The 22,353-nt window shown below is 41.9% G+C and overlaps 3 protein-coding genes and 1 long non-coding RNA gene across 4 annotated transcripts in view; 2 read left to right on the top strand and 2 right to left on the bottom strand.

Moving 5' to 3' along the window:
• LOC118424803 (zinc finger protein 665-like) overlaps positions 1-22,353 on the top strand; it is a 1,044,319-nt gene that overhangs the window by 195,145 nt on the left and 826,821 nt on the right. The gene's annotated exons all lie outside the window — the stretch shown is intronic.
• The window catches only part of LOC118424824 (formin-like protein 2), a 1,075,906-nt gene that overhangs the window by 167,457 nt on the left and 886,096 nt on the right, over positions 1-22,353 (top strand). The gene's annotated exons all lie outside the window — the stretch shown is intronic.
• On the bottom strand, positions 1,682-5,265 carry LOC118424816 (enkurin-like). The gene is made up of 5 exons (XM_035833611.1): positions 4,980-5,265; positions 4,491-4,636; positions 3,835-4,064; positions 3,318-3,452; positions 1,682-2,978 (listed from the first exon to the last, which is right to left on the bottom strand). The coding sequence occupies exons 1-5, from the start codon at positions 5,111-5,113 to the stop codon at positions 2,793-2,795; spliced, it is 831 nt and encodes a 276-aa protein (XP_035689504.1). The 5' UTR covers positions 5,114-5,265; the 3' UTR covers positions 1,682-2,792.
• LOC118424828 lies at positions 6,190-7,852 on the bottom strand. Its single transcript, XR_004832253.1, has 3 exons — positions 7,795-7,852; positions 6,655-6,781; positions 6,190-6,341 (listed from the first exon to the last, which is right to left on the bottom strand). It is a non-coding gene; the product is annotated as an uncharacterized LOC118424828 (long non-coding RNA).

Here is a 22,353-nt window from a genome sequence, read left to right on the forward strand (position 1 = left end):
TTTAGACAACAATCTCTGCATTTTAAAATCTGCAACTGTGAAATCGTATGACCAATTTCGCTGCAATCCATGTTGTGAGATTAGGTTTGAATTCCATTCTGTTCATGCTCAAGTTTGCTCCTTCAATCGCCTACCCAATTTTTGGGGCCAATATTTCAGGCAAATGATGTTAGGTCACTTTTATCCGTGGGGTAACCTATTTCCGTTGTATTTAAAAATAGGGTATTTTGGCATCGTCAAGTCCAAAGACAGTAGTTGCACACTGAAAATTTTTTTGAATATTTCAATTTGAAACCCATGGTTTAACCTGAAATCCTTAGATACACATTGTTTTTTGAATACAACGGATATAGGTTACCCCACGGATTAAAGGTTAATTGAAATGCCAATTGTTTCTCTATTAGTGCCAGACTACGGTATTTCAAAAGGGGAGCAAAAAGCGCAGCAAACGTGAGCTTGAACATGTTGGATTGTCAACTGAGGCAGTTGTGAGGTTTATTTAGTGTATCACATTGTAACAAATGCCTCCAATTTGTACAGAAGCACCAAACTACGTACCGACAAATTAAAATGCAGTCTCTTTCAGGAAAAAAACAAATAGCAAAAAGCCTCTGCACTGTACATACCTCAGTCAGCAATAACTGAAATGTCTTTATGAAATATCAGATTCACGATTATTGTGACGCCTTTTTCCCTATTTGTAGTAGGAGTATTTCCGAATCACTGAATGAAGGTAAATTCCTTTTTATACATTGTACATAATATTAAGGTTAGGAGTCTTCGGTTTTTGTGTGTTTTTGATCTATACTTTGAAGAAAAACACTTGTGGAATAAGAAATGAAACTTTCCAATTGCTAATATATATATAAATATATGTAGAAATGCATGATAAACTTTACTTATAATATCACAACGTTGACTTTATAGTTGTACTTACACAAGTTCGCTCCAGGTGAGCAGAGTCATTGCAGTTTTGCTAACCTCGCAAAGGAGCCAGAAATAAAGGATGGAATGTACTGATGAACTCTGGTCATGTTTGTTAATATGGGTCTGTACAATTTCTATTCTGATTGAAATGGATGGTATGAGTGTGTGTTAATGTATGTGTATGTGATTTGTGTATGTTTGTGTCAGTGTGTCTGTATGTGTGCAACTTTTGTGTATTGTGTCTGTGATTAGTGTGTTTGTGTGTACATGCATGTGTCTGTGAGTGAAGGTGACTGGATCTATGTGTGTGTGTGTGTGCAACTGTGTTTGTATGTGAGCGTGGGTTTATGTTGGTGAGGCCATATTATTGGAGTAGAGTTCAGTTAAGAAAGCAGAACTCCAAAGACTACTAAATAGATCAAGTGTGTTCTTTGTCCTTGTTGAAATGCCACCTGAATTAGGTCAAGGGACAGGTGTGAATTGTAGACCGTTTCCGCGGACATGTTCAAATTACATTACTTTTCCCTCACTTCCAACTGGTGCAGAGTTGCATCTGATTCAACACTTCGGCATCTAATTCGATATCTTTTCATACTTTTTACTTTCAAGACCTTTGATAAAAAAAATTTTGTCAGACTGCACAAAACTGCAGTTAAGTTATCATTCACTATCTCTTAGGTTTGTCGCCTGTTGTTCGCCTCATGAAAACAGAAACCTCAATAAACGGTGCAACAGAGAAAAGAGGAACACACAGTTCACTTTTAACTATCACAACTTTCATTTTCTCTTTATTATGTACATATTGAGAGCTGCAGGTTATATATATACAAATCTGTGTCCTAAATACTTTGTGACAAATTTCACAAGGACGGAGTACTAAAATAACAAACAGACCAAGTATAAAATGTGTTGATTTGCTTTAACACTCTCTAAATGTGGACAGTTGATTTCCATAAAGGCACTTGCAGGTGATATAGAAAATGTGTTACACTTCATTCAGTGTAGTTTACAAAAGAATAAGGCACTTTTGCTGGAGGAACCTTGCTGTTAGAGTAACATTTAGAGTCAAGTACATTGGCAACTTGCCAAGTATTACACTTGTTGGCAATTTTGCTGCAATAAACTTGCTGTTAGCGTAACATTTATGTTAGGGTGCACAGAGAATTCAATGTAACGCAATAACTTTGCTGTTAGTGTAGCGTTTATGTTAGGATGCACTGAGAATTCAATGTTGGCAACTTCTAAAGCAGCGTAGTGCATTATCATCCATAGCTGGAAGTAGTTGTCTGTACATGTGTACAACTGTGTGACTACATCATTTAAATATCAAGGCACTATGATTGTAAGATACAAAATGTTCGTCATGTTGCAAAGGTTAGTTCATCATGTTAACGTTTGTTTTTCACCCTTGCCATTTTCTCTCTCAGTATTCCAACAAGAACAACGCTCTCAGGTAATATATTATGATAATCGTAAGGCCATGTTGATTTTACTATATGGAATATCCTCTAGGAATCCATAAACTTATGCCGGCGTGCGAATAAAAAAAGTTTGACAAAAAAATTTGTCTTCATAGTGAAATCAAAGTGGTCAGGAAATTTGAACAAATGATAGAACACACAGAATATGTGATTCACGTTTTCTTTGACCTTCTAATGTTCTATGACATTAGTATACATTTTTCCGTTATCTATGTTTGCAAAACAGCATACATTTGCTTATTATGAAGCTGCTTTGTACGATTTGGAGTATGGTTTAAAACTTTTGCTTATCTTTTAAATGTCAGAAACTTGATGTCATCCATATAATCAAATCAACATGGCCTGACCCATTGTAACCCCCTCCCCCGAAACTGGACCTTTTCCTCAGTGGTTTGCGATGTAGATGGTTTTATGTTTCTCGATGGCTTCTATGTCTCTCTCTAACTGCTTCATCTCAGCCTCCATGCGCTCCTTGCGGGCCTTCTTGGGCGCGGTATCCGTGACGACGGAGAGCCCCTGGTACTGATGGTGGAGGAGCTCCCAGTTCCCCTTCAGCCCGTCCAACATCGACTGGGGAGAAAATACAAGAAACTTAGTCAGAGTGTTTTACAATTTTAGGGCTCAAAATAAGGGGTGTACAAAGAAAATCAAGTAGAATGTAAGGAACACCTGCCAACACAGTTTCAAGCTTGGAATAGCCCAATTCTATAGCATACTTTGCAAGTTGGAACAAGAAATACAACAAAGGTTTTACTATCTTTAAGGCACTGAATTGTCACAATAGTATGTTCAGCTTCAGGTACAAGCAATGGAGTGTATGTTGCACAGTTAACAGGTGTCAGTGCTAGCTATTGTTAAACACAACAGACAGGTGAACTCAGACAGGTGAACTCAGACTGGTAAACTCACCTGTCTCTCTGCCTCTGACAGGGACTTCATGGCCCCTCGTCTGAAGTGCTCCCTGACGTAGGCGTCGTACTCCTCCTGCGCTCTCTGCACTTCTTCCTTCCTTCTGTTCAGGTACTCGGGAGTCTTTCCGTAGTCCTGAAAAAACAACCAAGACGTTTTAGGACTCTCCAAGACATACCATATTCTACAAGTCTGGCAAATTTTAGCTAGGAAGATTGTAATCGGGGCTGTCCCAAGGAAGGTGAATTTGCTTGTAATGCCTATATATGGGAGAGAAAAAAAATCCACCCTGTCCATCCAAAATATCTGAACTTCTTGACATGAAACTGATTAAAATGTATTTTCATAAGCTTAAAAAAACAGCTTTCACAACAAAATTAACATCCGAACAGTGAGTGAGTGGGATGGAGATTGTTTTGGACTTTCCGAGTCATGACAACTTTCTTCAAGCCTGGCAACGGTCATGAAAATTATTTTTATTTATAAGGTATTTTAAGTTAACAAATTTCATTCTCACCTTTTTCTGCACATATTTTGGGTTCAGGCCCGAGGGGTCCAGGTCAAAGGTCGCTCCCTTGGGTGTGTCCACGTACTTAGCGACGGGTTTCTTGGGGACGGACATGATGTTTTCCACGGCGTTGGTCGTGATGAAGTTTTTGTTGGTCTGCAATCCCATGAGGGGTTTCTCTTCTTTCCTGGGTACCGCGGGGCGCTTCTTGTCCTCGTCTGGGTAGTGGAACTCGGACTCTGCAAGGGGCAAACATTGTGTTAGCCATGGTAACTAAGAATTATCACAGACTACATTGTTTGGGAGCCCAAGTTACTGATTTTCGTTTATGTCATTTCCAGCTTTAAATATGAAATATCCATTTTCCAAATCTGTAGGGAACCATATTGGAAAAGTAACACCTGTTATCTCTAAGCAGATGTTGGGAGGAAGATTATATTTCATGACATTCTAGAACATGTTCTAATGGCAAAAAAAAACAAGTTATTTGGAGAACTTGATACAATCTGCCCTTCCAGAATTTACTTTGAGAATTAAACATTACTTGTAATTAATGTTTGAAATGTTAGTATTGTTACTTTATTCAATTTGATTTTGAATGCATTCTTTTATATACGCTATTATGATTTGTGTCTTTTTCTTTATCTTTAAGAAAGTCGACTTACTTGGAGGCAGCTTTGGCTCCTTCTGGTGTTTCTTGAGGAATTGTTTGGGAGGGCTGACGTCCACCTTGGCTGGACCCATCGTCTTGGCAGGAGCCTTGTCTTTCTTAAGTTCCGTCTTAACTGTGTCATTGAACTTGGACGTGTAACTGTGGGAAAATGAAGGCAGGATAAGGAAAAAATATAAAAATAGCTATACCAGTATAAAAGAGGGTACACTGTAGTATAGTATACCGACATAAGTTTTAATTATAAGATTGTTATTACGACATCTTGGAGACAAGGAAACAAAACAAAACAAGTTGCGATGTTTCAAGACATTTCCGAATCAAAATTGGAAAGTTATGTTTTGCGTTTGTTTATTTTTGAACCCACAACAATTGTCGTTTCACTAACAGATATACAAAACCGACTCAAATATATAAGGCACACAACAGCGGGATTTAAAACGTAAAGAATTCGAAGCATTATGTTTGAATGGTGAAAACTTACCCTGCATTCTTTATAATTCCGGGTTTTCCTTCCACGAACCTAGCAGGTTTGGATGGTTTGATTTCTTCCCTCGGTATAAGGTTATAAATGCTCTCCTCTGGAGGCGGAGGGCGTCCATAGTATGCCATGGCCATCTTAGAACTTCAACCTTCCTCTAATTGTCGAAAACTGCTCCTTAAAACTGCGGATGGCTAAGATATCCGTCCGATTCCTCGCGCTACGTCTTCCTGACTACCGCACAACAGAACGCCGTAATCAAGACGGGCTGAGTTGTCAAACAAATACACGGTTGCCAAGGGCGACAGGCATGCGCACTGCGCGGTCCCGTGCGTGTTTACGACACTTTGTACTGTTGACGGTAGATACGTTTACGACAATATTGACGTATTGTGGTGCTCCCACGCGACTTTAATTGACTTGGGTAACATTACTCTCCCCTATTACCGACTAGCTATCATACTTCAAAACACGAGTTCAGATCAAGATTCAGCTTTATTTCTTTTGGTCTAGCATGTGGTATTTTAAAATGAAATATACTCATGAAGTGCGCAAACAGATACAGTGCATAAAACGACTAATTCATAGACATTGGTTAGACTTTGAGTTGAAGTAAACACAAGTTCACATTTTGTTTGAAAAACTTAACACTTGGCAGGCAGACGGAAATAAAACCAGACAATGCCGGGGGTCAGCCAAAACGCTTAAAACACATTAAAAACTAGCAGTAGCCGCGCCTTTGCTTGGAGACTAACGTTACGGGAACAGAAATCAGTGTACATGGTCACCCTGATAAAATCATGGCAGCTGCGCCAAACATTTGCATTTTTCGGAGACTTTAAAGGCCAAAGCTGCATTTTTCAGTGGAGTTTGATTGGGGCATTTCAAACCCAACACAACCGACTGGACTGGCTAGATTCTGCGAGTCATCAGAAACAGAGAAAATAAATAGTACAAAAATGAATTAAGAAATACCTAATGCAATAAGAACACATGTCCAATATCGATACGAAAACCTTGTGAAAACTACATGTAAGTACACAACAGATAAAAGGCCACCCCTTTTCGCAGTCAGACACGATCAAGAGGCAAAAGTCTTTCGAAAAAATATATAAAAGGTTATGCTCGCGATTTTTATCATTCTGATTTGAAACAATCGACGATTACAGCATTTGATTGTGTGGCTCAAGAATAGATTTTTTATCAATTTGACGTCTGAATTCAAGTAGAAAAGTACTAACGGTGTCTTGTCGCACCAGTCTGGAAGGCACCCACAAACCCACAGACAACCAGTGCAGACGAGAGCTGCCCCCAAGATGGGCAGACCGACGATTATGAACCAGAAAGTGGCGGGAGACATACCGGCTGAAAAAAATGAGGTGATCAGTCGTGGTGGGACTCACTCTATTCCCAAACAAATTTTAGGAAAACTGAAGAAAGGACTTCAATACATATAACACAATTTTATGGCAGGTGGAACCTGATTTGCCTGATTGGATGTTAAATTATGGGGATTTCATACTGGTGACTCCTGAGTTACTTATTGGAGAACCATGCATAGATAACGCAAATGTGGAAATTATTTGCATAAAATTTACATAGCTCTACATGTACATATTTCATGGAGATTTTTCTGAGATTTGTTGCACAAAAATGACGGAGACTCGCAAGAACTCACGCGAGCAGAAGCTCCAACCCCCCCACTTGGAGTAGGGTCTGTACGCCTCAGGTGGTTTGTCCTGTCCAGACGGAAGTGCACGACAGGTGCTGGTGTTTACATACCAGTAGCACGCGGGCTCTTTGGTCTTTGGGAATGAAAGATATAACAGATTACAGTCAAACCTGTCTATGGCGGCCACTTAAGGGACTGGAGAAATATGGCCGATATAGATAGGTGGCCACTATAGAGAAAATGTTGATCAACTGATCACGAGCTACCCACCTATGATCTCAGTACCCACTTATCTTTCTCACCAAGTAACATTGTGTCGATCGTCTCAAAACTTTTAACTGACCTTGCCAAAATTTAACTCACCCTGCCAAAAATTTACTGAAAATGATTGATATTGTCATGCGAAATGTTGGTAAATTCGCCAACAAAGACTTGTGCTCTAACGTTCAAGGCACGCGCACCTTCCACTACCGCCAAAATGACCCTGTCGAGAACTCCAAATCCTTGCAAACTACGATTTAAACTCGGCGCAGGATGACATGCAGCCGCTGTGTGGTCGCTTTATGCAGTGTTTCTGTATCTTCGGCACCGGAAATCGGGTGGCCGCGACCGCGTTGGACAGGTGGCCGCTATAAACTATTTCTAATGCTTAGGTCAACACTGGACCGACACTGATCACAATGGCCAGGTGGTTGCTGTGCAAAGGTGGCCGCTAATACAGGTTTGACTGTATATCTCAGATGCACTATGCTATGGCGGCATGTTACAAAAAATTCCAAAAAGTTCTAGAAGTTGAAGTAGAGGTAGTCTTTTTAGAAACAAAAGCCTTGGCTTATAAAGAACCTCATTGTTGCTCAAATGCATTAACCCGAGTATGATTCCTATAGCCTCTAAAATTATCTTGAATTATCTCTAAGAAAAGAAAGGTCCGGTCTGTTGAAGTTTGTACACTTTTTTTTCAGCGGGTGCGATCGCATGATAGCTGCATACGAAACGAACACAACAGTTTCTTCTAATTGCACAAGTAACACTAACAGCGCGATCAAAATACAAAAGCTTTATAATTGTACAATTGCCTGGGCGAAAATGGTGACACGTCATCCACACATATCTACTCACAAACAAAAAAGAAACAAGAAAACCCACCCAGGACGCCTTTATTTCTAGGCACTTCTCACATGACTCGCCATTCGCTCTGCAGTCTGAAAAAAAAGTATAGATACATTCACCAAGTATAAACATTTACCATGTATTTACATGTATTTGCGCTTTTACTTTTGTATCCTATGGACGTCTGTTATGATGTTATGCTTTCCAAGTGCAGCCATCTAAAAATCATTCTCATTCTACAAGCATAGTTGATACTATGTAGTGACTGGTCAAGAATTCTATGTCACTTTGTATGTCATGTAGCGAGCCGTATCAAACTTGCAACGTTTTTATAGATTGGCATCTATCGCGTGGGTCAGTTCTATGTTGTAACTTTGTACCTGACCAGCAACAAAACATGTTTGTCGGACTCAAAGTCCATGAGCGTCAGCTTTCGCTTTTGCCACATGTACAGTTTTCGGTGTTATAAATTATCGGACAAATGGGGAAAAAAGTATACGTATACACTGCAAAGTATTTGGTATTAATATAAAGTAGCAAACGCATTACATGATGTCGTCAAATACTGAAAACAATATCTGGTGCATCTTACCCATGACGGATAAAGGAAAACTATACTAGTATAGTATTCACTTACGATTCGGATCGTCTCGCAACATACTCAGTGCCGTTACACCAGACAGAAAGGCCACAGACACAGCCGCAACCAGCAAGAGAGACCGCCCCAACATAATGGCAATATCAAACCTTAACGTTAAGAAGGAAAGAAAACTTCGGCTTTCAGCAGAAACTTCAGGAACTCGTGACATCGACCGATGGACTTGGTCCGCTGGGACAGGTGGACTGGACTATTCCATTGGAAAGGGGGGAAGCTGCCACGTTTTGTTGCTGCTGGCAAGTTATTTACTTATTAGTTGACCGTGGACTGACTATTTGTTTATTTGTTTATTAAAATTCACCACACAAGTGGAAGGGGCGGGGGAACAGGTGGTGACACCTTTACTGGCCCTCGCCCCGACATAAAAATACAATAAATACAGCAGTATTGTGGAACACGACTATTGTGGAAATTTTCAATCCACGTAACGTTATTGCTTTGACAGTACTATTCAAGTTGCGAAAGTGACGTATTGTGTTCGAAATTCGGTCCCTTCAATTTACCTGCCGTTCCAGCTTAAATCGCTAGAGGTCACCCTTGCACATGAACTCTCCTGCAGGATCGCCCTGTCAATACCTCAACTTTATCAGTTTATGCACTTGAGACTGACCTCAGGGTTTTTTTTGGCGCGTCGAAACCGGATGATGCCGGGCGCGCTGGGAATTGTGGGAATGTGTAGTCGGCGAATAAAAATCATTGCCTTTACCGTGAAGTGCTCATCTTAACAACAGACTTGTCAAAATCGATCTAACAATGAAGAGAGACGGATAAACTGCAGCTAAAACGAAACAACAGGAGATACTTGAGACATGAGGATCACCAAAAGACAAACATCGTCCATGTCCTTGGTGCTGAAGGCGTGTCTTGTGACGTTAGCAACAGTTGAATACGCCTGACTGTGGGGACATCTGGCGGTCAGAATAATCACTGCAGCATCCTAACAATCTCTAAAGTCTACTTTTCGCTGCAAAGTGCGGCCTTGGCTCTTTGAAACGAGTCATGTTAGAAAATTGAATAGGTTAAAACGAAAATCATGATAATCCGTCAACCCCTTCTTTAGTTATTCCTTTTCAAAGTCTCACACTAAACCGGCACCTGCCGTTCCAAACAAGCCGCTAGGGGGCACTAACCTACACCACTTACCCACTGCCCCAAGAGACGTCTATCGCCTACAAATCATGACCACAGCATGTCCAGAACTTGAGATGTCAAACCTGGAAGTTCCGTTGCAGTACCGTAACAGGCTACTAAAGGGCCCAAAATCTAATCGTTTCCAGGTCTCATCAAGACAAAAAATCGAAACAATCCATTCCTGCGTTCTCGAGTTATGCTGGTGTTCTACACACAACTAAACACACAAACATACAAAAACACTACCCAAAACGTAACCTTCTTGGCGAAGGTAATTAATCAGGATAGGCTAAGGCGATTTCAAAGCACTTGGCCACCATGAACAAAGGAAGCAGGCAGTTGTTTTTCTGACATTGATATTGTTGACGGATGTCCTCTGGCAAAGAAGATGGCCTTGCCACACAGAAAAAAAGGAAATCGGCTTCTTCCAAAGACCATCTTAAGATGCACCAAGAAACAAGATATATCTGGCTATAGCCCTGTTTTGTTTTGTTTTGCATACCCGGTAACGCACGGCGTAACACACCAGGTTTGTACTGAACAAGAAGTATCTAAATTTTGTCTTTACTCCCTTTAACGTTACATATATTGTTGACTTTATTTGAATTACAACAGGTACAATACAATGTGGACAATATGCAACTAACTAGCATATAACGTTAACGTTACATTCATAGCTAGGGTATAAAAGTGCTCTCCAACAAGATCTCCTCAGTGTAACTGACGAAAGATACTAGTAGTAGTGGATGTTATCCGAAACGCCAGACCGTTTCCAACATCATATCTAGTTGCTCGAGTAACCAATTTTAACATATCCTATTACCATGAGATCTAACCTTTATTGATGTAGCCTTGGCTATAATGATATGAGTCTGATGAATGGGTTTATTCAACTATAGTTTGTCGGATGACCTTCACCTTGACCTTGTGAACTTTGTCGCCCTCTAGAAACTTCCTTTTGAACTGCAGCTTCCTTTCAAAGGGTTCAACCGTCCGGGCAACTTTAGTCCCGGGCTCTAATCCTGGCATGCTAACGATCTTGTTCCTTGAAATTTCTGAAATTATTACAATGATTATAAAAACAGCTACCGCGAAAAAAAGTGCATCATCGCGCAACTGCTACATAGAAATGCGGCAAACAGAACATAAAGATACAGATGCGAACACTCATCACATTCACCGGTCACAATACTCTGTTGACGGAGGTTACCCTCCATTACAGAGTAAAAATCCCAATGTGCATTTTGACCAGTTTCTACCGTTCGGTCCAGCTCCAACAGTGCCCTGGCGGAAACAGAGAAGCTTCGCTATCTCCCGCGCCCAGCGGTGACGTCACTCCGTCTCCCGGACCGGCCCGGCGCCTATCGCCAGTCCCACACTTCCCGGATGTACAGAAGAATGGGGCCAACATGGGAGCACAAAAACATCCGAGAGCAGGGCGGACGGGCCAAGTGTCACGTCCTCAGAAAACTCTGGAAATATCGAAGTTGCAAACGTTCTACAGAGCAGGTAAGGTGGCATCTGTTGTTCTCTATGTACACCTGTTTTCTATGTGTACCTGTACCCTTACTAGTCTTTATTAAACTAATTCTTCTCCCAGAAACGTTAGAGGTTAGTCAACTGTCACGTCCTCAGCAAGATCTGGGGTGACTTACAGTGAAAACTTACTCCTGTCTTCTACAGAACAGGTAAGGGCTGATTCTGTTGTTCTCTATGTACACCTGTACCTGTACCTGTACTTGTGCTCGTTCTGCCAATATGGGAGCACAAAAACATCCCAGAGCAGGGCGGACGGGTCGGCTGGCACGTCCTCAGCAAACTTTGGGAGCATCAACGGCACAAAACTGCTTCTGTCTTCTACAGAGCTGGTAAGGGTGGGTTTTATTGTTCTCTGTGTACACCTGTAACGTTACATGTAATCTACATGCACCTCTTTAACGTCAACATCTCAGAGTTTTTCTGGTAACTTTGGAAGTTAGTGAATTGTCACGTCCTCAGCAAACTCTGGGAACAGCGAAGTTGGAAACATACTTCTTCTGTCTTCTACAGAACAGGTAAGGGTGGCTTCTGTTGCTCTGTGTGTGTACCTGTAACTTTACCTGTACCTGTCACGGTCGCTCTTAAACTACTTGTACTTCTTCTTCTTTTGGTAACGTTAGAAGCTAGTCAATGGTTTGTCACGTCCTCAGCAAACTCCGGGAACATTAACAAGTACAGACGTGCGTCTGTCTTTTACCAAACAAGTTAGGATTGCTTCAGTTGTGCACCTGTACCTGCACAGGTGCATGTAGTCTATCGGCATGTCTTTAACTTTTTCTTCTTCTTCTGGTAATGTTGGCCCTCTTTCCCGAGGCATGTCCCAAAGTTCTAAATCCGATGATCACGCCCACCTTTATGTGGGTTGATATATGTCTGTTCAACTGCCCCAAAGAAGTACCGAAGCACTTACTACATTGTCACGGGAGCCAAAAATGTGCAGAAAATAAATAAAAAAGGTACTTTTTGATAGTAGTTTGATAATTTTCTAATCCGAATTTGATGAACACATAGTGAACTGAAGATGTGAAGGCTTGAAACGACATCACGTTGGATATAACCCAGTGTTTGAGGAATGACAGAACGAATTTAATGCTTGAGCACAATGTTATATGTGATCGGACTGAAGATGTGAAGACTTGAAACGACATCGCGTTGGATATAACCCAGTGTTTGAGGAATGCCAGAAGCGGTCCCAACATAAACACGGGATCGAGTCGGGCAAAATTTCCCACGAAGTCAGACAGACATGATCCCTGACAGCTGGACAGGTGGAGAACGTGTCGGGAAGGGTTGAGAGAAAGTGAAGATGATTTCCTGACTTTAACAGTTAACGGAAGTTGAGAATACTGCTGGGTTGAATCTTCTTCAAGAAAGTAACGGATACATTTAGAGGGACAATTGGAAATCTTTGTTGACTTGAAGATTGGCAACATTTGAAGATTGTTTTATTTCAATATAACACGAAGTCAGACAGAGATGATTCCTGACAGCTGGACAGGTTGAGAAAATGTCGGGAAGGGTTGAGAAAAGTGAAGATGATTTCATAACTTTCTCAGTTAACGGAATATAGAGAACACTACTTTATGAAATCCTATTTTGTTGAATCTTGTTCAAGAAAATAACGGATACATTTTGAGGAACAATTGGGAAACTTTGTTTGTTTTAAGATTGACAGATAAATAGCTATCAGCACTGAATTTATAAAATATAACATTTGCGGGTTGCACTATTTGAGAGAAGTGAAGATGATTTCCCTTGGGTTGAATCTTGTTAAAAAAGTAACGGACACATTTAGAGGAACAATTGGGAATCTTTGTTGGTTTTAGGATTGATAGGGAAAATAGCTATCATGACGAAAATTTGCAACATTTGAGGATTGTATTGTTTTCAATATAACTGCACTTCCTGGATTTGCATACGCGTCTGTAGTGTTATGTCACTCTTACACTGATACTAACGGAAATGAGGGAATCTTTTGTTTTGAACGCTACAGAATGGTCGTGTACTCTTTGTATCATTCTACTTCGAAACAGAAAACGTTCGCGGCTCCGAACAAAATGTCATCACTTGCGGTAAAAATACAACCGTAGTGGTTTAGTGCTGGTTCAGTGTTTCAACATGAAATGTTTTCGATGGCGCATCCGTGTAAGGTTTTGTCATTCAATAATTCACATGTGGCGTTGTGTGTAGCGTAACTGGTAAAGTGTTGGACTCGGACTCTATAGGTCCCGAGTTCGATACTCGAGGTGCCCCCGACATTGTCCCCTTTGGAAAGACACTTAACACGACCTTCCTCACTTCAACCAGGTGTAAAAATGGGTACCTGTGCTGACTTCGGTCGGGGAGGTAAAAGACTACCCTTTCCTTCTGTCTGCAATGTGTATGTGACACTATTAAAATAGGTTACCAACTTGAGTGCAGTGCCACATTGTCCCCTTCTATCCCCAAAAAAGCAAATAAAAAATGTAATAATTCACAGAAAAAATGCCAATACAGCATCCTGAAGATAGGCATATCTGCACGGTTTGGAAAGAAACAAAACAAGACAAGGCATACAAATGTACCTACTGAATGGCTCAGTTTAAAGAAACCTTTTTACCAGTCTGACCACTACCTTCTTTCAGACAGGCTCGCGGCCTGACAGTTTGAGAGACAGCCATTGTGGCCCTCACAATCTAACCTCTGATTTCCCCGGTAGCAAAATGTTTACTTACGGAAGGCGTGAAGCTGACGGCTGTCGCCATGGTAGCTTGTTTAAACCCCTGTCACTCATAGCAGGACCTTCTTACAACTTTCAAACCATGGTGGATGCTGGGTTGGGAGTAGTCCTGAATCTATTCTATACACCTTTCTCACACGGCGGCCATGATAGATTAAAGAAGAGGTCAATGAGCAGAGGCAAACAGACGAAACGTATTTCTAAAATCAGCTCCCATTTAGTTTTCCCCAAAACCACTCAAATTTTCACAATATAGGATGAAATAATAAATATTATAATTAGTGTTATGCCCCGAAAATTTAGAGTAGCGTAGCCTGATCCTATAGTTCCTTAAGAGATGCAAAATAAAAACATGATAATGCAAATATTTGACGGACATGCAGCCAGATCTCTTATTGCCATTGGTCGCTTTCATAATTGACAGGCTATCGTTGGCTGAACTGCTAATTATGATGGACAGTCTTTTGTTTGCCTCATTGAACTCGTTTTAGATATATCATGGCCGCGGCGTGAGAAAGGTGTATTTTAGCAGGTCATCCAAGCAGCATATGCCAAAAAAGCAGTTGCTGAAGCAACTGGATATGATTTTGGAAAAGGTCAGACGTTTCAGACAAAAACCCGGTGTCCTTCGTCAGTGACACAGGAGAAATTTTGTTGGAGATAGTTTATGTATCCTAGCTGTAAATTGATATGCAAGAGATATAGTTGGAGAACAGGTTTAGACTAACTATGAATTCATATGCAAAGAGGGAGGAAAACGTTTGACCGTTTCCAAAATCATATCCAGTTGCTTGAGTAACTGCTTTTGGGCGTATCTTATCACCTGGATGTCTAACCTTCATCGACGCAAGCGGCATATGACTTTCCCAATTTTTAGAAATTCAGAGTCACTATTTAAGACTTACTACTAGTAGTTATGGCCAGCGTCGACGACCAACTCCCAACCGCAGATGAACTTGCTCACTACTTACTCCGAACCATGTTCTGGAGAAGGTTGGGAAGCCATGGTCGGCTAGCTATGAGTTACAAGGGTTTCAAGGCCTGATCAAGCTACTATTACAGGGTCGACGAGTTTCGAATCCGGCCGTATACCTGTATTTGTTGATCACCATGAAGTTCATCAAATTTTGAAATCGACAGAGGGTCGCGCGCATTTTTCTTCTGAAGATGTACCCTTGATACTTAACGCAAAAGGTACCCAAGTAACTGGTTAACGTTATTCCGTTTTTTAGTAACTTTTGTATGGGGCCTCTCGATAATAATATATATACGGTCCCTACATGTTAAAGTTGTGCGATCATTGAAAGAGCACCTGGTGCCTTACTACTAATAACCCTCTCACATTTGGCGAAAATCGATCGGAAGACGATTTTGCGGCAATCGTCCGAGCCTCGCTTATAATGATAACTTTATTGCACAACAATTGTACAAGGTACAAAGTATGGCTTATATGTGACAGGGACGGTTTTCAGGTGAAAAATACGACCTTAAATATGGCCGATATTCCATCGACACGCCCGAATATCGTGCATGATGTGACAGGGTATAAGAAAGTATCATGTAAAGCTCGCAGAGTCGCCTGCCGACCTATTTTCGTGCTGTGTGACCAGGGCTTTATTCGCTCCTGGCTTCCAACAGAGATAGTTGGAGAGGCACAGGCCGATATCCATGGTAGTGCTGTAGTCCGGACACACTGTGCCGAGTCACAGCCGGCATGACCTGTCCCTGAAGCCGGGGGAAAGGTCGGGAAGCTGCGTGACTGGAGACGTTTGTGGCACACAATAATGTATCTGTTATCTGTACTATAACTCCAAACAACAAACCTGCATCTGATGGGGCCGTCTTACACGTGGCATGCAATTCTGTCCCTGTGAGTGCGCTAGTAGACGAGAGGGTGGAGAAGGATTTGCACACCCCTCCTTCACCTTAAAAAGTCTGGCCAGGCAGACGGCGAGTTACTGTCTGCCTACCATTGTTTTCCGAGACAGACATCCAGGTAATAAGATTGCCGAAAATTTTCTTCTTTCCCTTTTCGCATATTAATTCATAGTTAGGCCACGTTGATTTGATTATATGGATGACATCCGCGCTCGCACCAATTTTCGGCCATTTCCAAAAAAAAAAAGTTTTCGACCACACAATAAATTGCACAAAGCAGCTGTAAAATGAGCACAAATATTCCGTAGATTGAAAAAAAAGTATCAGAAAACAGATAACTAATGCCATAGAATGCCAAAATGAATCTAAAGTCAAAGAATAAGATAAAAAATCTATTGTTAGTTGGGGGAGGTACCAGTACAGAAAGGTCCAGAGGATCATTTCCAGGTCCGGACATGAACCTGGACCTGATTGTCTGTGGAAACTTGAGAACTGGCAATACTCAAAACAATGGTAATTGGTCAATTTTGCTACAAAGGAATCTGTTTGGTGGATTATTGGACTCCCACTGCATTTTAAAATCCCATCTCCATGTAATAAAGGCTAACTGTCTCTGTACCTTTGACTGTAGAAACTTGGTGCAATTGGCTATAAACTCTACTTGACTTCGCTCTTGTTGTCTTCTTGGCCCCCCGGTTAGGATTGGTCCAAGAAGAAAAAAATGTTTTGCACCCGTATGATGTACTGGTCCCTACACATAACTGTTGGTATATCATACTATGTGTGTTTAGTCCTATGTTCAACCTTCCTGGCCACTTTGATTTCATACTGAAAGCAACTTTTTTTTTTTTGCCAAACTTTTTTTTTATTCGCTCGCTCGCATCAGTTTTGGAGTTCCCGGAGGATGTCATCCATATAATCAAATCAACATGGCCTTAGGATAAACCTGTTCTATAACTAGATCTCTTTTGCATATCAATTCACAGCGAGGACATAATTAAAAACTCTCTTCAGCAAGATTTCTCCAGTGTCACAAACGAAAGACATTGGACGGTCGTCTGAAACGTCTGACCGTTTCCAAAATCATATCCAGTTGCTTCAGTAAATGCTTTTTGGCATAGCTACATGATTGTCCATAATCTGCAAAAAACCGATTGCCTGGATCCAGCGGATTCACAGCGAAGCTCCTCTGATTTAGAGCCAACGCAGCGGCTATTTCTCCATCATCAAGCAGATGTGAGGTCCAGATCGGTGTCAGCGCTCTACTTGTGTTTTTGCAACATTTATAACTTAAAGTTAAGCAGAATGAAAAGCATGCGTCGCTATTGACACGCATGGAATGGTATGTATACTCTGTCATCGTAGCATGCATTATCCACAAACTTGATTGAAGATATTGTTTGTGATTGAATCTGGACGTCCAACTGGACGCCTTGTCCTAGTGATGAACTTTTGCCCCCAGTCAGTGCTCTAACTCCTAACTGATTCCCCTTCTACAGTCGCTTCCCGATCTCCAGACACACGCTGTGGTTTATCTTATCATGTTTGCCCCATATATGTCAAACGTATGCCTGAGGTTTCTCAATCCACAGATACACGTTGTGAGGCAGGCTGGCAGGGATAGATGCCCAATGACACCGGATATGATAGAATAGAATAGAATAGAATAGAATGGAAAGGAATGGAATAGAATAGAATGGAAAGGAATGGAATGGAATAGAATGGAATGGAATGGAATGGAATAGGATGAGAATGATAATAGAATAGAATAGAATAGGACAGGATAGAATGGAATAGAATACGACAGAATAGGATAGGATAGGATTTTATAAGTGTTATTGTTAATGCAGCATTTTAGAGCTAGTTGATAAAATTTGTCATAAATCTGCAATTCAGCAAATAGGCTACGACTGATCTATATCTTTAATAAAGAATTCGTCATCATCATCACCATATGCATGATTGTGTACTTCTCCACTTCATACAGGTCACAGAACGCTAGAACACATCATGGCGTTCCGCGAACACTCCGCGGCGTTCCGTGTCGCCCTCGGCTGGCCGGCAGTGGTCCTGGTCCTGACGTGCCTGTCTGAGCTGTCCGCGGCGGACAGACGTGCTGCCTGTCCACAGGCATGTAACTGTTTCCCAGGCACCGTCTTCTGCAGCAACCGCCGACTAAGGGCGGTGCCAAAGGTACGTTGACTAGATATCAACAAAACGTCATTCATGCGCCCATGGAAAATAATGGAATAACCTGCAGCTAGGGTCTTATTCTCTTTTCCCAAACGCCATTAGGCAGATAGATATTGCAGTATTATTTAAAGCCAGAGAATTAAGCTGCAAAAAGAGAAGCTTTTCGATGCAGTTTCGGTCTTCCTCTGGCTACAATGACCCACCACTCCTGTCACGTGACATTCCACGCACGTGACGCCAGGGAACATTACGACCTGATGAAGACCAAAACGTTCTAGAAAAACAGCTGTGGCCACATGTCACCCAGTAGCATCTCTGGTCAATCAGAATTTTATGCTAGCACACCAACATGGCCAGGTGAGCTCATGTTACATCAACATGGCCATGTGAGCTCATGTTACATTAACATGGCCAGGTGAGCCTCATGTTACATCAACATGGCCAGGTGAGCTCATGTTACATCAACATTGCCATGTGAGCTCATGTTACATCAATATGGCCAGGTGAGCTCATGTTACATCAACATGGCCAGGTGAGCTCATGTTACATCAACATGGCCAGGTGAGCTCATGTTACATCAACATGGCCAGGCTCCGGCATGTAGCAGTTGTACCTGGACGGGAACAACCTGACGCTGTAATTAATAAACAAACAAACAAACAAAGACGCATTTATTGTTCCTTTCCATCCCCAGGGCATCCCTCCGTCCGGTATGCAGCGGCTGTACCTGGATGGGAACAACCTGACTCTGGTGCCGGCCCGCGCTTTCCTCAACTACACCGAGCTGACCAACCTGGACCTGTCTAACAGCTTCATCAGGAACATGGCAGAGGGAGCATTCATGGGGCTCAACAACCTCAGGTTAGGAACAAACAAACAAACAAACACACACACAAACAAACAAACAAACAAACAAACAGGTTCATTAGGAACATGGCGGAGCATTCATGGGACTCAACAACCTCAGGTTAGGAACAAACAAACAAACAACTAAACACACAAACAAACAAACATACAAACAACTACACCGAGCTGACCAACCTGGACCTCTCAAACAGCTTTATCAGGAACATGGCAGAGGGAGCATTCATGGGACTCAATAACCTCAGGTTAGGAACAAACAAACAAACAAACAAACAAACGATCAGTTTCGGGTTATAAACAAACAAAGAAGCAAGCAAGCAAACAAATAAATAGAGAAATAAACAATTAACTTCGTCACAAGGCGCCATCTAAAGGTTAGTGAATTCAATGATGAGTAACTTGCCTTTACCTATGTATTTATCTGTCCCAAACAGTTGACTATATCAGTTACGCTGCCTGAGAGTCAGTGTAATCCGTTGAATTACATTTGTTTTGCGTTTATTTCGTCGATGATCTTCAAGCATCATATGTCCATCTCTGTTCCTTCAGGTCGCTGAAAGTCAACAACAACAACATGACAACCCTTCGGGGCTCAATCTTCCAAGGACTATACCTCCTAAAGAGCCTGAACCTCAAGACGAACAGACTCGTCGAAGTTTTCCCGGAGGTTTTTCAGGGTTTATACAACCTGGAGCATCTTTACATTAGCGAGAACATGGTGAACGTTTCCACGAGACTTTTCCGACATCTTGGCAACTTGAGATACCTGGAGATGAAGGACAACGGTCTCAAGACGATACAGAGCTACTCCTTCCAGGATCTTAGAGGGCTGTACTCCTTAGACGTCAGAGAAAACGACTTGCAGAATCTTGAAGATTACGCGTTCTTCGGGTTGGACAGCTTGAGAAACTTGTATCTAAGTGATAACAATCTGACGACGTTAGGAGGGGAGATCCTCAGGTTCCGTTTGGTTCTTCTGTTTTCTTGTTCCTTTTACCGGTCTACTTTGCATTGTATTGTGCACTATGATATGTAATACCGTTTTTCTAATATTGTTGTTATCATTGTCATTTCTGGTTGGATCTTGACTTATCATTATTTACTACTAATTTCGTCCATTTCATTGGCCTCTATGTAATGTTTTTCTTGTTTCGGGGTCTTGTGAGCCCATATGGGCTGGGCAACTCGCGGTTTCTTTCACTCACTCGCTCACTCGCTCACTCGCTCACTCACTCACTCACTCACTCACTCACTCATCCACTCACTCACTCAATCACTCATTCATTCATTCTTCAGACCGTGCTCTGACCTCATCCAGCTAGATCTGGACCACAACCACCTCACCTACATCGAACCCTTCACCTTCAAGACGCTAAACAAACTTAAGGAGCTGAACCTGAACTACAACAACCTTCAGAAGATGGATCCTGATGTGTTTTTCGGGCTGGAGAAGCTGGAGACTCTCGGGCTGATCAACAACCAGCTGATGAGCATCAGCGACAAGGCAATTCTGCCACTGGAGTCGCTCAACAGCGTGCACGTGGCCGGGAATCCGTGGGCATGCGGGTAAATGGGTTACTTATTTATTATCTCCATTGCAAATGAATATATCGTTTGGTGTGTGTGTGTGTGTGTGCATGTATGTGTGTGTACGTGTGTGCGTGTGTGTGTTGAGCGTACACGTGGCGGGGAACCCGTGGGCGTGCGGGTGAGAGATCTATTCATTTATTATCTTCATTGGAAATGAATATATCGTTTGGTGTGAGTGTCTGTGTGTGTGTGTGTGTGTGTGTGTGTGTGTGTGTGTGTGTGTGTGCATGCATGTGTGTGTGCGTGTGTGTGTTGAGCGTACACGTGGGCATGTGGGTAAGTGATCTATTTATTGATTCATTTGACAACTACATTACATTCAATGGATTTTAGGCAGCATTCCTGATATTGGACAGCCAAAAGGTAGGAAAATAGGTGCTGAAAATTTTCGGAATGGTCAGAAAGGCTTGGAATAGTATTATCACAAATACCATGGCTGAAATTCCGCAACAATTAAAAAATAGATACAAAGACTTCAATTTTGTACTAAGATCTTACACATCACTAACTTGAATACAATGTGCCTAGCAAATTATTGAAATCAGTGTTACGATCTATTCACATCGTTGAGTTATTATAGTTATAACGTCATCATGATTACATCATATTTCATATTTTGCTACATTTTACCGGAACATTCCGGATGTAAGAGTATGATGATGTAAGATGATGATGAGGATGATGATGATGATGACACTGATGTTGATATTAATGATGATGATAATGACAACGATGATGATGTTAATGATGATGTTGATGATAATGCACACCAGGTGTGAGATGGTCGGGCTGTGGCAGCTGCTGGATAAGATGATGTCGATGAAGGAGATGATGTTGATGATAATGAGGATGATGATGTTGATGATGACATTAATGATAAAGATGATGATGATGATGTACACTAGATGCGAGATGGTCGGGCTGTGGCAGCTGTTGGACATCGTCACCGTCGGCCTCCACATCCTCTGCCAGCAACCCGCAAAGTTCAAAGGGCGTTACCTTGACGACCTGGAGCTGAGTGAGCTGGTGGATGAAGACTGCGTGCCGTCAGCGACGTTCCTCCCGATACCGAGCCGCCGCCCCGACACAGGCACAGAGGTACCGCGGCACGGACTACCCGTCCTCCCGACTCTAGCTAAGGCTGACAACAAAGACGTACTACCTGTATGTCATTGGTTTCTTTTTCTTTTTTTGTTTGTTGAATTTAATTTTCAATAACATTTACTAACATACTATACGGAACGTCGTTGAAGATTAGACATCCAGGTAATAAGGCATGCCAAAAAGCACTCACTCAAGCAACTGGATATGGTTTTGGAAACGGTCAAAAATCACATCCAGTTGCTTGAGTAAGTGCTTTTTGGCAAACTATACGGAACAATAGCTACTAACAATTGCTTCTTGTAGCTACGGTTAGAAATGGTTACATCGCTATAACAACCTACGTACATGTAGTAGTACTCAAGTTCAGTGGCTAATTTGTGGTTCACAGCTGCGAAATGTTCTTGCCTTCTGAGAAGATGGTGACGGACAAAAGCCTTGACCATCCTATTTGGGATCGGGTAGCAGCTACTGCGTAAATGAATGTCCTGCCAGTTGAATGTATTCTGGAGACAAGTTCTGCGTGTCTTGGTGCGTGCTGTCCACCGACGTGTTCGACATCAATTCTGCTGAGTAATCTAGATCCGTTTCAAATGCAGTTCTCATTACATCGATGAAGGTAAAACATCTAGGTAATAAGATACACAAGAGATACACAGTTACTTAAGCAACATCTAGCAGGTCTTGTTTCCGTTGCAGCGCCTGTACCCCTCCTCGCGTGTCGAAGCTAAGAACTACACGCCGCTGATCATCGGCAGCTCCGTCACGGTGTTCCTGGCCAACCTGCTGGTGCTGGGGCTGGTGTACCGGCTGTGTCTGCGGAGAGTCAAGTACAGCTATCCTGTCAGGTGAGTGTGTAGGGTGGGTGTGTAGGGAGGGTCTGGTGTACCGGCTGTGTCTGCGGAGAGTCAAGTACAGCTAT

The sequence above is a fragment of the Branchiostoma floridae genome, chromosome 10, assembly GCF_000003815.2.
Source record: "Branchiostoma floridae strain S238N-H82 chromosome 10, Bfl_VNyyK, whole genome shotgun sequence".
Lineage (NCBI taxonomy): Eukaryota > Metazoa > Chordata > Leptocardii > Amphioxiformes > Branchiostomatidae > Branchiostoma > Branchiostoma floridae.

What these genes read in the sequence shown, in the direction of transcription:
- LOC118424816 (XM_035833611.1), bottom strand. Translation starts at nt 5,113, where the DNA reads ATGGCCATGGCATACTATGGACGCCCTCCGCCTCCAGAGGAGAGCATT. An exon ending in GGAATTATAAAGAATGCAGG is followed by an intron (nt 4,637 to 4,979) that starts GTAAGTTTTCAC and finishes ATTTTCCCACAG; the next exon opens with TTACACGTCCAAGTTCAATG. An exon ending in CAAAATATGTGCAGAAAAAG is followed by an intron (nt 3,453 to 3,834) that starts GTGAGAATGAAA and finishes TTGTTTTTTCAG; the next exon opens with GACTACGGAAAGACTCCCGA.